At 40.9% G+C, this 14,054-nt stretch overlaps 1 protein-coding gene across 1 annotated transcript in view; it reads right to left on the bottom strand.

Moving 5' to 3' along the window:
* LOC139739345 (LIM/homeobox protein Lhx5-like) overlaps nt 1–12,552 on the bottom strand; it is an 80,740-nt gene extending 68,188 nt beyond the window's left edge. Inside the window, exon 1 of the mRNA XM_071649960.1 lies at nt 12,380–12,552. Coding sequence (XP_071506061.1) covers nt 12,380–12,552 — 173 coding nt within the window. The remainder of the gene's footprint in view (nt 1–12,379) is intronic.
* Nucleotides 12,553–14,054: the final 1,502 nt, after the last annotated feature.

Consider the following 14,054-nt stretch of genomic DNA (forward strand, 5'->3'; position numbering starts at 1 on the left):
TCGTCTGTGTACACTTTCTGAGAGTGCTACACATTATTTTGAACCAGCTGAGTTTATGCATCTACACTTTAACTGTTTTCTTGAGAGGATGAAGTCATACCGATTCACCTAAAAATACCAAAAATCCGAGTTCCATAACGCCGCAGCAAACATTGTTAAGACTTTGTATAACTGGACATAACGGGAGTACAAAAGAACAAAAAAACAAACAAAACCGGTTGGCTACAGGGGATTAGTAACGTAACCTGTTCCTTCAACGCATCGTTTAGACTCGTTTTAAGACGAAAATACCGGAATAATGTTATCTATATGTTACAATGCATGAGCGTTGTCCATTTGGGGCCTTGCCTGTGCGGAACCAACAAAGGTGTTTCATTTCAATAAGAAGGTTATACACAATTGTGACAAAGGTCATTTAGTGAATCACCAACACATCCAACTGGCTCACTATTTGATGGAGTAATTTGGTTTTAGAGAGACTTATAATTGGCGACAGTTATCACGCGATAACGAAAAGGGATTCCTATAGGATTCTAAGCCCCAGTGATGCATTAAATCAGGTCAGAAAGTCGGATGTTATGTACATTTCTTATGGGCGTTTTATCGCGAAGAAAGAGCTGGAAATAACTAGAGAATCAAATACTATGCCCTTTTCTCCTTGCAATAAATTCTTCCTATTTTACTTTTTGAATGTCTTCGGCTACTCTTTGTAACCTTGTTTCTAAAACTTACTCCGCTGACCACGCTGAAGGATAAATACAGTGAAAGATATTTTGATCACCCCCCCCCCCCCGCAAAAAAAGAGTGTTCTTCGAACAATGCGTTTGGCTTTATAGTAGCAGTGGTTACCCAAGCCTGTAAGTGATGTTACCTCGCGAAGCAAAGGAAGTGCACTGGGACGAATCGAGAGAAAAAGATGGGGGGGGGGGGGGGTTGGGAGAGAGGGAATGGAGAAAATGGAGAAGAGGAAGAGAAGGAGAGGGATAGATAGAATGAAGGGCTGATGGATGAGAGTATACAGAAGTTCTGTTTTTCACTTGCGTTCATGAATGTAATGATACCATAAAGCAGAACAGATTATCTGCCGGTTTGGGGGGGTTGGGGAGGAGGGGGAAAAGAAAAGTCTGATGCTATTTTGTGGTGGCGTTCGGTAGCTCGGTGGTCATAATGGGACGGGTTGGAAGAGAAGAGGAGGGATGAACGAATAGGGATAAAAGGGGTATATAAAAGTATTCCATCGATTTGAGAAGTGTGAGAGATATGATACAGTTGGTGATTTAAGGAGGGAAAGGAAGATGATCATGAAGGGGTTTGAGATTGACATGCAGGGAGGAAGAGAATGATGACCATATCAAGCATAAATTGTGTAATAAGGTGTTGATTAAATCTTTGAGTCGCTGTATGCTATGACGTCCAAATAGAATTCGTACACATATCACCTACAGATATCAATATTCTTCATTCACTACGTCATAATTAGTCAACACCAACAATCGAATCAGATGACGGAAACGCATATAAAGAGATGAAATATATTGATAGCTATTTGACATGCTTGATGACTGAGATTAGGGCAGTAATTCGAAATTTGCAATGTGGTAGCTGCACACAACCACACGCACACATACACACGTACATACAAACATACATACAACCATGTACATGTAGCTCCTTGTGTACAACCGATCTTCAGGTTATAAGCCACCAATGTGGGTGTGATTCGAAATAACGCTCATCTATCACGACGCATTTTGTATATCATATACAAACCGGACGGTAACCTGAGTACCTTCATTTCAGTAATCGCACGAAAGCGGTAAACACACGGGACATTGTCACTTAACTATCTCGGGGATATACATGCATAAATAAATATAAGCATCAGAGGAAAAAACAGGGGAAAAGAAAGGGCTGCCTCAAAGACCAAATTTGAAGGAACGCCTTCACTGACAATCACGACCTACGCCTAATAGGGCCAACAGCGAATAACGCTTTTTTCGAGGGGCTAGGGAGTGTCATAGATACTACACCATCGTGAGGTGGAACGAAATCCGACACCGGAGCGCATGTCTCTTTCTTAATCCACATCTTTCCTGGTTTTAAATGCTAAACGCGCCTTTCTGTCTCTGGCTCTATTTGCTATTTCCATCTTTCTCACTTTTTCTCCGACTTTCTCCCACTCTTCTTTTCCCTCTCATATTCACTCTTTCTTTCTCGCAACACATTAACAGAATTGCTTCTCTAAAACGCCCCAACAAGAGAAGAACATGAGGAAGAGGAGGAGGATTTTTCCCTCCTTTTTTTTCCAAGGCATCTCTTGATATTAGAGGTGTAATGATTTGATGGGCAATATCGCCATGAGATGCGACGGGGAAATTGGAAAGCCAAACAGGAAGGTAAATTTGATATGTCGTCTGCGTTGAGGGGGAATCGTCAATCCCGCCTAAAATGCACGCGTTGAATGGCGGGAACGCCAGGAAACGAATGTGCTCCAACGACCAGCAGAAAACAAGCCCGGAGACACAAACCCATTTTGGCTCGAACAAACCCTGCTCCACTCTCCCCTTTGCTCAAATCTCACTCTTGGAAACAAAAATAGCCACGACTGCCTCAAAATGCACAGCTCTCGAATTCGAGTTATTTTAGCCTAAAATTGTCAAAGACACATCGACGAGCAGTGTTTACTCAGTCTAAAAAACTCACTCTACTAAAACAACTATACTTTACACACTACGATATCCTCACCATCGGTCATAAGTGGAGTAATAAAATCAGTGTTTAAACTTCAGACCACTTAACCCTCTTCAAGATGAGCCAATATTTACCACAATGTTATGAATTACGTACTTCACAACACAGAAACTGTTAATCATTGTTTAATTATAATCGTTAACAATTACGGTTTGTATCAAACTGATATACAAACAGGAACCTTTATACAGTAGATTTTGTTCAGTAAAAAGCTACAAAGAACGAAAAAAAAAGAGACACTTGTTGATATGAAGATAGGTGATTGTTTGAATTCTTAAATTTCTTAATAATCCATAAGAAAACGCATGTTACTCCTTTGCAAAAATGCATTTGTCAGTTTTCCACTTCAGTATTATACCTGACTGACAGACTTACACAGAATGCCACAGCTGAGCCAAGTCATTTGAATAAGGACTATTTGCATATAGAAGACACACTGTGATGTTATCTCGACGCACACATTGTGTACCACGTCAATTAGATCATTATTTCTATAAACAAAAAGAAGAATGCAATGTGTACGCCCTATCCGATAAATCATTCGTTCAAATGAGTTTAATTCATGCACATTCTGTTTGTCATCATGCATATTGAATGAATGCGTTGACGCATCATTGACTTGCGATATACTAAAATCAAACCTTCCTCTACCAACATTTGCTGATCAGAAACCAGATAGTGTGCTGACATCGTTGCATAAACCTTAACGAAATTAAAAAAAAAAAATCATATTAAGTGCAGCAAATTCGACTTCATTTAGATATCAACAGTAACACAGCCTTTTCTTGCATCCACATTTAGTACATCTTGTTTACCTCGCAAGTTCCAGCTCTCAATACTTGACAACACGCAGAAACTACACTGTGTTTCACACATCTAGACATTCATGCGGTAACTCAATGGCATATCAGCCACTATAGTTGTAGTATCCATCTTTTCATCTGTAAAACAGTAAAATGCAATCAAGAAGTTTCACATACAGTCATTGTATACCCTTTGTGCGAATATCTGTGCGAGTTTGTGCGTATGTGTGCTGACGATTTCTTGTTGTTTTTGTGTAGCCGTATACTTTCTCTCTGTTTGAGAAATATACCAGCGTCGCCGACAACACCTGAACTTATTTAACCTTTGACCAAACTTTCCAGGTATGAATGCCACCCTTTGGGAGCAGAGAAACAAAACTTGTACGCTATACTTTCTAGTAGGAGAGTTCGATATTTGCAAATGCTCAAATGGGTGATTTGGGTGTGCAGTGAGAGATGGTTCAGTCGCTTTGACAAACACGTCTGCTAGTGTCCTTACTTCGTTCATTTCGAAATACAGATATTATACGTTGTCCTTGAAAGATTCTTATTTCCAGTGAATCTTTCACGAGTCTTTGGAATAAGCGATGAAACAAAGGCAACGGCTGAATGACGATTACAGATAATACTGTGATAAGAATGCTATGTCCCTCTGGATGTTAGTATGCCAATTCTAATTATCGTCCTTTTCTTCACATCTCACACTATATACCTTCCATAGTAACGTGATTGTAAAATTATCCCTGCCGGCGTGTATTGCACACAAAACGTTGCTCATTTCACTTCTTCTAAATTGCAATGATACTGCCTCCATGACTATACTGCGCCCTAGATATTATGTAGACATTGTAGGTGGTACACTATATCCGTGTATACGCCTCCAACATCCAGAGACAAAATATTGCCAACCTGCTCGTCCAACTAAAAACGAATATAATTTTTATAACCTTATAAGGAAAGAATACCACGCATTTGACGTCATGACGGTACAGACGAATTGCGTTGTAAAATTAATCTTTATCAATGGTAAGTGTATGCAAGATGGTAGCATGAATAACCTTTATCGAAAAGTAATGTAAGATGTTAAAGTGTTACTTTTTTGTTGTTACCATGACAAAGTGTGCATTGATTCTTTTTTTTATATATGTCATTCGTGCACATACTTTATATTGTATTCGAAGAAAATGTCCTTATCAGATGAATGACAGTCAAATCGACAACTTGTACCGCTTTGAATTATGTTTTCTTTTTCTTCTTTGATGATGGAAACAAATAAACTATTGAATTGAATTGAAATTGAAATTGAATTGAAGATGTGTCAGTCAATGTATAAAGGGAAAAAATGTATAAAAATATGATCTCGTGGCAAGACTCCTGTGAAAAGAATGACGGTTTGTAAGTTGCAAGATACATGTAATTGCTGCCGTCAAGGAAGTAAGGCCTGGGAAAGATGGAATGAAGAAGGAAGGATAGGGAGAAGGAGATGGAGGAAGAGGAGCTCGAAAGGGAAGGGTGGAGAGGATGTCGCACGTCAGGGAGGGCGCTGTCGCGTTTCACGAACGGATATAACCACAGTGGAAAGCGATTACTTGGTGACGCCAACCAGAGGCAAAAAGACCGGGCTGGTATAATATCTATAGCCTGATATATTTTCTGTTAAGTGCAGCTATACAATCCGTAACTCAACTCTTTGCGTGTCGAACCCCTTTCTGATATTCTCAAGTCTCAGCAATGTCGCTCGCCATCCTGCTCAAACAACATGTCTGAACTTATTTGACCTTTACTCGCCTTCTCGTAACATTCGAAGCCGAGATTTTTTTTTTTTTCACAGTAAATTACGCACAGCATTACTAGATAGATATCGCACAGAGTCACAGATATAGATTACTACTGGATGAGGAGTTAAATATAACATATGGCATTCAGTGTTGCTACTTGTTAGCAAGTTTATTAGTATGCCATAGACTCCTATCGCGCCTGACTTGTACAAAAGAACTCACTTACCCTCCCCTCCCTTTAGATACAAAAAACGCGGTATGAAACTTCTCTTTTTTGTGCAAATAGATGGGCATTGTCGTAAATCCCGTCAAACAAACAGCGCCTTCCTTATGTGAGTCAACACAAAGGAAAATATGGCACAGTAACACACTTCACCCTCGTAAAAAGTGCACCCCAGTTGGTGGAAATGTTTGCCCACCCCTCAAAAAGAGCCTGACTCGATAGAGTGTGTCTCAAGTAAATAGCAAAGTGACTATTATCAGTATCCAAGTTGTTGCATTAGCTCCTTCTTCCATTATTTTTTTTCTTCCGCATCGTCGTCTAAATTTGACTTAAATTTGAATGGGCAATACACTAATACAGGAAGGCAATGTTGCAATATGGCGTCGTGGGTTTGCACGCCGTGGTGTTGAATTGGGAGCTATGGTATGACAGTCGACTGTGAAACACAAGCAAGACTATGCGGTGGACTCGGGGAAAGTGCTCCCTAGGTGCTTCCCCGTGATAACTTGCCCATCGTGTTCATTTTCTAACATTTGTCCACGGAAACCGCCTGATCCACACCTCATCTATACCTTGCCCCCCCCCCCCAACCTTCTATCTGTGCACCTATCCACCCATCTATGATCAGCAATCTATCTACATCTATCTACATCTATCTACATCTATCTACATCTATCTATCTATCTATCTATCTATCGATATTTCTTTTATTGATCGCGTTCTAATGACATATATCAAGATGGCTAATTTTGGCGTTGCCCGTTCATTTCGGTAAGTTCAATGACCAACAAAACTTGCAAGATTATGTCTTTATTTTAATCGAGTACATGTTAAATGTGCTATTATATGGATTATAGAAGGGAAATAAGGGTGGAGGTGGAAAAAGGTATTGCCTTCAACCAGGTCATATGACCTCATTCAGCATTATATCATTCAACTGTCTTTTCCACTTATACAACTTTTGCTTGTGATAGAAATATAGTTCATATCTCACGCACTCGTGGAAATATAACTAGATTAGATGTCAGAATGCTTCCTGGATTATTCGTTTTGTATCCTGAGCAAATAAAACCATTTCTTGTATATGCGTGTGTGCATGTGTGTACAATTTGTACAAGAGAGAAGGATGGGGGGGGGGGGAAGAGGAGGAGAAAGAGAGGGAGAGAAAGACAAGATACACAAAACGCACGTGACCTTTTGGGGCTCCATTGATCTATGAAGGATGGATGCATATAGCCAGTCATTTCCCACGAAACGGCTGTATGCACACAGATCACATCTGCCCCGGAGGCGTTACCCCGTGCTCGTCACCCATCCCCGATTGTCATACATGTCGACTGGCAGATGACGTCTAGCTCCAAATGGGAGGCATGCTATCCTGTGATAAATTATAAGGATGAAGGAAGGGGAGAAAAGGGAGGAGGACGACGAGGAGGAGGAGGAGGAGGTGGAAGAGGAGGAGGTGGGGTTTGGTCTGCTTTCAAGCATATGCACGAAATATTTCCTCGCATTCAATTGTACCTCCAGAAGAGAATGATATCTTCTAGGCCATCGAAAAAGCAGGGTGTATTAATCTGTGATCAAAGTGTACCATAACGCGTCGTCTTGGACGCATGGAAAATGTACAAGACAAGACGTGACGAATAAAATCGTGCTCCTTGTAAGTTGTAACTTATGGGTGTAGAAAAGACCCTTCATAACGGAGAACATGAGTGTGTACGCCCACGTCTTGAACCATGGTGCATCCAACATAATACTCGCGCTAACCGACACCAAACTGGGAGTTGACCGCAAAAGAAGAAAGAGTACAAACGAACATTCCCTCCTCCAAACGACCAATAGGTTACACGCTGTGGAGATGACCATTCTCCTCTGACCGTGATGGTGGGAGGTCCCGGTCTAGTCACAATACGTGCACTACCATCTCCTTCGTTACGCAGATCATTATTAGCGAACATCTTTCTACACTCACCTCGTTCACTTTTCGGCTCTTTTGATCCCAAAGAAAGAGAGAGTGAAAAGAAAGAAAGGGGAGGGGGTGAGAAATTCGTTCCAAACACTATTGATCTCTAAGATAATGACACGTCTGCGGTGACGGGCGCTAAATATTTAATGATGTATGTTTATTTGTGCCTTATAGGCTGTTGCAGGAGACGTGACCAAACGAGCGGCAAATTGAATGATTAATAAGGCTATAAATACGTAAAGGAGTCGTGGGTTACTCGGGTTGGTAAACCTCCGATTCTATTACCATTCATTAATATACACAGAGAGGATATCAGTAGAGAGACAACACTCGACTCTGTCGCTTTCATAAATGTGTTTAAACAGCTCACATTAGCCTTGCAGAATAACTCCATGACACCGTATGGAGTGATAAACCTGTTAAAACTGGAACAACTTAAAGATTTATGGTCTTTTTTTTCTAAAAATAAACGATATTCTAATTGAAATAAAAGTAAAGTGTTTCAATAGAGGTATTAATGATTAAGATCTAGCTATGTATGTATATACGCGGACATGAAAATTGTAGATATTAAAAAAAGTAATGTATACATTACTTTTTCATCATTATATATACTTTTTTTAGTTTTGTTTTTCATGTCGTTGATTTACTTCCATCAAATCCCCAAACACCTCTGTGAAGAAGAATCGACCAGCAGATAGGCTGATTATGCATCAGTAAATAAACTTTGTTTGTGCATGTCCATTTTGTCGAAACGTATGCACGCGAGAGGAGCTGACTTTTGTAAGATTTGGTTATGAGAAGTATTCTCTCCAAGATGTTGCAGCAGAATAAAAAAAGTATTAGCCTGAAATTAATAATTTGATGAGAGACAATATAAACGAGACGAACGAATCGAACAGTCCAGATTAACGTACATCGCCCGTGGCAAATATGTATAAAACTTTTGCGTATACATCGGAATTTCGTGACTCTGTAATCTTCAAATTGATACCATGAATAGGTACAACTCTCATTGCAAATTGTTCCTGAATATAATGTAAACTAAAGATGCTGTGAGTACAAGATGACAGATAGAGAGTACACAAGCATAACATTATGATTGTTTTAGGTGCATGCTCGTCCATCACTTTTTCTCCTCTCGTACTGGGAGCACAAATTGTAAGCACAGAGCTTGCAAGGCGGGACATTTTACGCTCATTAATTACAACCAGCGAGTGCAATCACGACATGCTGCTATATGTACGAGTGAGTAAGGAGGGTGGCGTTGGTTATTTGATAAGTACAGGCCCCGAAAGACAAGTGCCCTACAGACAAACCTATCAATTAGTGGCTGATTAGCGACCATCAACGCACTGCGTGCCCGCCACAACAATTACGATGCACGGTGTGGGTATAGACGATACACACATGTTGGGAATGCAGAAAACGCTCACCTCATCACCAGACTGTGGTTCCCTCTCTTCCCCCTCCGTCGCTCTTCTACTGCTGAGGCAGATAGACACCGGTGTGAAACTTTACGACAACCCGATGGAATATGTTTCCTTATATTGCAGTTATCACGCGCCTCCATCTCTAGCATGTCTAGTAGGCAACGGCAATACACGCCAGAATTTGAAATGACCCGCAACTCTCCATACTTGTTGTCATTGGTCACAGCTATGAAAATTCCACATTTTAATCACTCATTGATGTGAATTTGTTTCACTCATATAGACGGAAATAAAAAAAAAACACAACAAAATATTGAAATAGACGATAGTTACATGCTCATAGAAGTTATTCATTTTGATTCACATGAGTGAGAAAGTGCTAGAAATACGGTTAGAATGTAACAACAACAATGAGACAAGGATCTTGGACATGATGCCCAGGCTGTATGCTGCTTAATAAATGCCTTCCTTCATTATCTCACGATTATAGTCATATGTTTGAGAAGAGAGAGAGTTATCAAGGAGATCGACAGATTGATATTTTTCCACGTTTGTCGTAGGCAAGAGCAATGCCTTCGCAAATGCGGTGTCTACAATATTGTTAACCCAGGTATGTTGACAACTCCATTGAAAGCCGAAACATGGAAAACGAAAAATTAACCTAAGTGTACCAAATGAGGTTTACTGCCAGTGTATAACAACACAACCCAGTTTGTGACAAACAGCCCAGCTGGTTGGATTTAATAAGTCATTAATTTCATCCAATTCGGTGATGCAAAATGTTCGATTGCCATTCCATTTTGGGAGAAAAGTAAAATCTATGGACTTTTTTCGCTAGTGGAATGAAATCATAAATACAACCTGACTGTTTATTCACAAAGTTGACTAGGAAAACTAATTATATCACGTACAACAAAACTGCTGAACATTGGGCAAACTAATTACATTATGCCGTGACTGTCACTGGAATGGATGATGACATATTTTATCATCCTCATTAAAATGACATCCATACATGGTATTATGTCTTCCAGCAAATCATTCATCACATACTTTCAAATCAGTTTAGAATGGATTTTCTATATCCTGCATACCACTATGAGGTATGAAGAGCATTATCAACTGTCAGATTTCCACAACATATAGACACTTATCATTCATGAACATTGCTACTACTGTATCAGTACCCATCTATGAAATAAAAAGAACCCTCAAAACTACAAATTACACATTGAATATTAAATAATGTGTCATTCAATTACTACACTCTGAAAAAGCTATCGCACGAATGTAACAAGCGCATTTTCGAATTATTGATGAATTAGTGTAATTGAAACGGATTAAGAATTAATTTAGTAGATTCCGGTGCTAGCGTTTGTAATTTCGCGCATCGCATAGCTGTAGATGTACTATATTAGATGCTTCAAAACGGGTAAATACGATTATAACAGGTACAAAACTTTAAGGGTTGGACGATAATAATTTGAACTCGTTTGCGTGATAGGACATGTTTGCGTTTCATTAAAATTTCATTAGCGTGGAAATCAAACGAGGTTGGGCATACTCGATTTTACCGAGAACTTAACGATTGTCAATCATGTAAACATTAGAATGCATTCGACTTATCTACAGGTTCCCATCCAAGGCTTCGCCTCTTGAGGTTATTTTAGATTTGCATTTGTCTCAAATAAGATAGAAACATCACTATGAATGATGCTGATATATCAACTCTTGATGTACAAGTTTTCACAGTGTATGAAGCGTGCTGAATAAGTGACACGTATGAGAATAAACGTATAGTTTTTCAAAAGTGTGGAAAGCTGATCTTTGCATATTGAAAAGGCACGTAAAGTCATTGGCTCTAATCGGCGACAATTGCACTCTCCTTATACAACAGCGAGTTGGGTTTCTATTCGTCACTAGAAGAGATTTAATCCAAGCGTTGCGTTAAACCTCAAATGGGGGTAACAATGTTGCGTAACAAAGCTACTGTTGTTGTGTGCTTCGTATTGTTTCTTCATCACCACGTCTACTAAACCCAGCTGAGTGAATTGAAAGACGGCTCGAAAGGCGTAGCGTTTGGGAGATACAACCATGGAGTTTTAGTGTTCAGTGGCAACTTAAGATCATTCAATCTGTCACACAGGAAATGCCATAGTAGCATATAGACAAACAAACATTTGCAAAATGTACATCCAAAACACAATTGACAGAGGGGTAAGAGTTGACCTCAGTGCAGCATACAATGGACCCTACCATGATCATACGAAGAGGCTGCTCAGATAGGAGAGGCTTGGCTTGGTAGCGTGAACGTTCTCTGAACTATCTATTATAGTTCTGTAATAGCAAAGTTTGCATACAGCATTGGTCATTGACAGTAAACTCATACAAATCCTTGTAAATAACACATATTGCTGGATATTGTAATTCTGTCGATTGTTAATTTTATCAAATGCCGGAACCAGTTTGGGAGTGTGGTCTCTCTAGTTTTACAATAAATTATGTTAGCAACATCCCCCACTTGCCTATTATGGGGCTGGATGAGAAGTGTCGGGATGGGTACTCCCGCCTGTCAAGACGTTTTATCCTGGGCCCAGGAAAGCACATATGTTGTTATCAAACCACATTCACGCGGATTCCAAGCCCTGTTTGGTACTCCAAACAGGAAGAGAGCGTAGAGGCCATTTTCGTCTCTTCTTGTTTATTGCATATTGATAAGATATCTTGTTATCAGAAAAACCGGCCCGCTTACTGTAATGCGGACAGGGGCTTTGCGTGACACGGTTTGCTGTTTTCTCTCCAATTACCGGAGATTTTGAGGTGTTGATAAATCAAACAACCATCGTCCGTTTGAAATTCGCCGATTTTAAAACGCAGTGGCACTTCAAGACGCAAGAGAGGGCTGACTTTTCTTTGACATTATCTTGACAGTTATCTTGACAGTTATGTATTGGATATGTAAAAGAATGTTGGCAGCATCACTCTACCACTCAACGAAATAAGAGTCACAGGAAAACTGCATGAGTATAAGCAACATGTGGAGACATTTGTTATTAAATCATATTGTATCTGATGCAGTAACTTATTTGAGTGAGAAAGCATATAACTATGATTTCATCAATTATAATATAGAAGCTTATATTGTTAACCCTTATCACTGAGCCACTCTGAATCTCCAACAGGAGATGTGACATATATTCTACTTATGGGAAATACTTTTTATCATTATTCCCCGTAACGGAGTACTGCGAGATTATTTTCTCGATCTCCTAACAGATTATTTGTTTGCTCTTATTTTCATCATGTCAGTACATCACAACAGAACACACGATGTAATAGGGATGGCCTTTGCAACGTTCTCAATGGACGTGAACTCGTTGAAAATAACAAAAACCAGAGGGACAAGCAAAGGAAAGTTGGCTTACCTGAAGAAGTCGTTTTTGCAGAAGAGTTTCCCCTCCCTCGAGAAGCACTTTTCCGTGAGTTTGGCCTTGCACTCGCAGCACTGCACGCACTTGACGTGCCACGGCCGGTCCAGCACGTTGAGCAGGAAACGGTCGAGAATGGGCCGCTCGCAGCCCGCGCAAACCTGCACCATTTTCGGCGACCAGTCGGCCTTGTCCTGCGCCGGCTGTATTCCAGTAATAGTAGGAATGGTGCCGGTCTTTGTTCACTCACTTTGGACGATAAGAATTTCTTCTATTTTCCCCTTCTTCTCGTATCTTGATGATTATCAAGGCTGATCGATGTGTTCACTTCCGTTTTTCTCCAGTCTCCGTTTATTTCCTCAGGCAAGTGTGTAGCAAGCAGTCTTTCTGCCCGAACGCCCCGTCGCTACAAGGCATGAAGGCCACTGACGATAGTCAACTGGTATGGTATGGGCTGTTCCAACCAGCTCGTCCGCACGGGAAGGTGCGATGCCTATATCCACCCGCTTCACCGACACGGAGCCCGCTGTGCGTACGGGGATGTGTCGGCGCGTCGACGAGAGAAGAAACGTGCCGTTACACAGTAAAGCTCATTTCACGTCCACTCGAATTTGGCAAAAAGTATGTCGCCTGGTGTTCTACCTCCTCGCCCTTTTTCGGTTGGCCTCACCAACCTTGCTGTCGGATTCCTTGCTTAGAAGTTCACCCTTCAGATTTTTTTTTTTTATGACTTACATGTGCCATGCACTTGAGAAGGCGACAATCGCACAGCGGGTGCACGCTTGTTTCAGCGTGATTTCTGCGACGTGGTTAGACGGTACCTAGCGGGCGTTTGCTCTGAGCGTGAAGCCGAAGAGCCCGGCGACCTCGGCAGAGGGCAGCTCGCTGCGTAGAACCCAATCTTTTGAGTTTATCTTTAGTAAGAGTAAATCTGGCATACACGCCACAGCTGTGAATTTTCTCCCCTCAAGTTGTGGACCACCAAACTGATATGCTCCGTCTGCAGGTAAAAGATTGTCCCCAGTAGGCCTTCAGTAGTTGGACACTTTGAAGGGACCTCTCTCATTAAAAGTCGTCCATTGGAAATGTGTTGACATTATTGTATCACAGAGTGGCAATGTTATTGTTTACAGTAACCATCGCTAACAAGTCGAAATTTCATGGAGTTCCCGTGAGATCTTCTCCTCAAATGATTATCTCGAAACTGAAGTTGTTCTCAGCTACATGGAGCAAATGACGTTGTTTTTCTGAAGAGGAGATGACAGGCTGAACCCAGTATAGTTGCAGAACAACATTTCTTGCATGTGTGTTCAGCTAGCAGCTGACCGCCATGTGTCTGTGAGACCGGATTGCTTGTAAGATTATATCTCGCCGATCCCCCCTACACGCCAAAAAAACACGCCGGTGCGACGGAGTCGAATGCACAAGACGGTAGCGCTGTGGTCGCACAAGCCGTCGCGTCAAGCCCAACCACTTATGTGTCACTTCGACACGGTCATAGCCAAAATATTCAGCTATAGATACAATATTACTCGTCTGCGTCCCTGTGTGACTTGCTGATGCACATACACAAACCAACAACAGGGAGGGAAAAAACAAAATTATTCAGAGGAGAGACACACGGGGGGAAAAAGTTCATCTAAACGCTCTTACTCTGCGATCACAATAGATG

This window comes from Diadema antillarum, unplaced genomic scaffold (genome assembly GCF_040938485.1).
Source record: "Diadema antillarum isolate AM-2024a unplaced genomic scaffold, OU_Dant_1.0 seq00000796_RagTag, whole genome shotgun sequence".
In the NCBI taxonomy this organism is placed as follows: Eukaryota; Metazoa; Echinodermata; class Echinoidea; order Diadematoida; family Diadematidae; genus Diadema; species Diadema antillarum.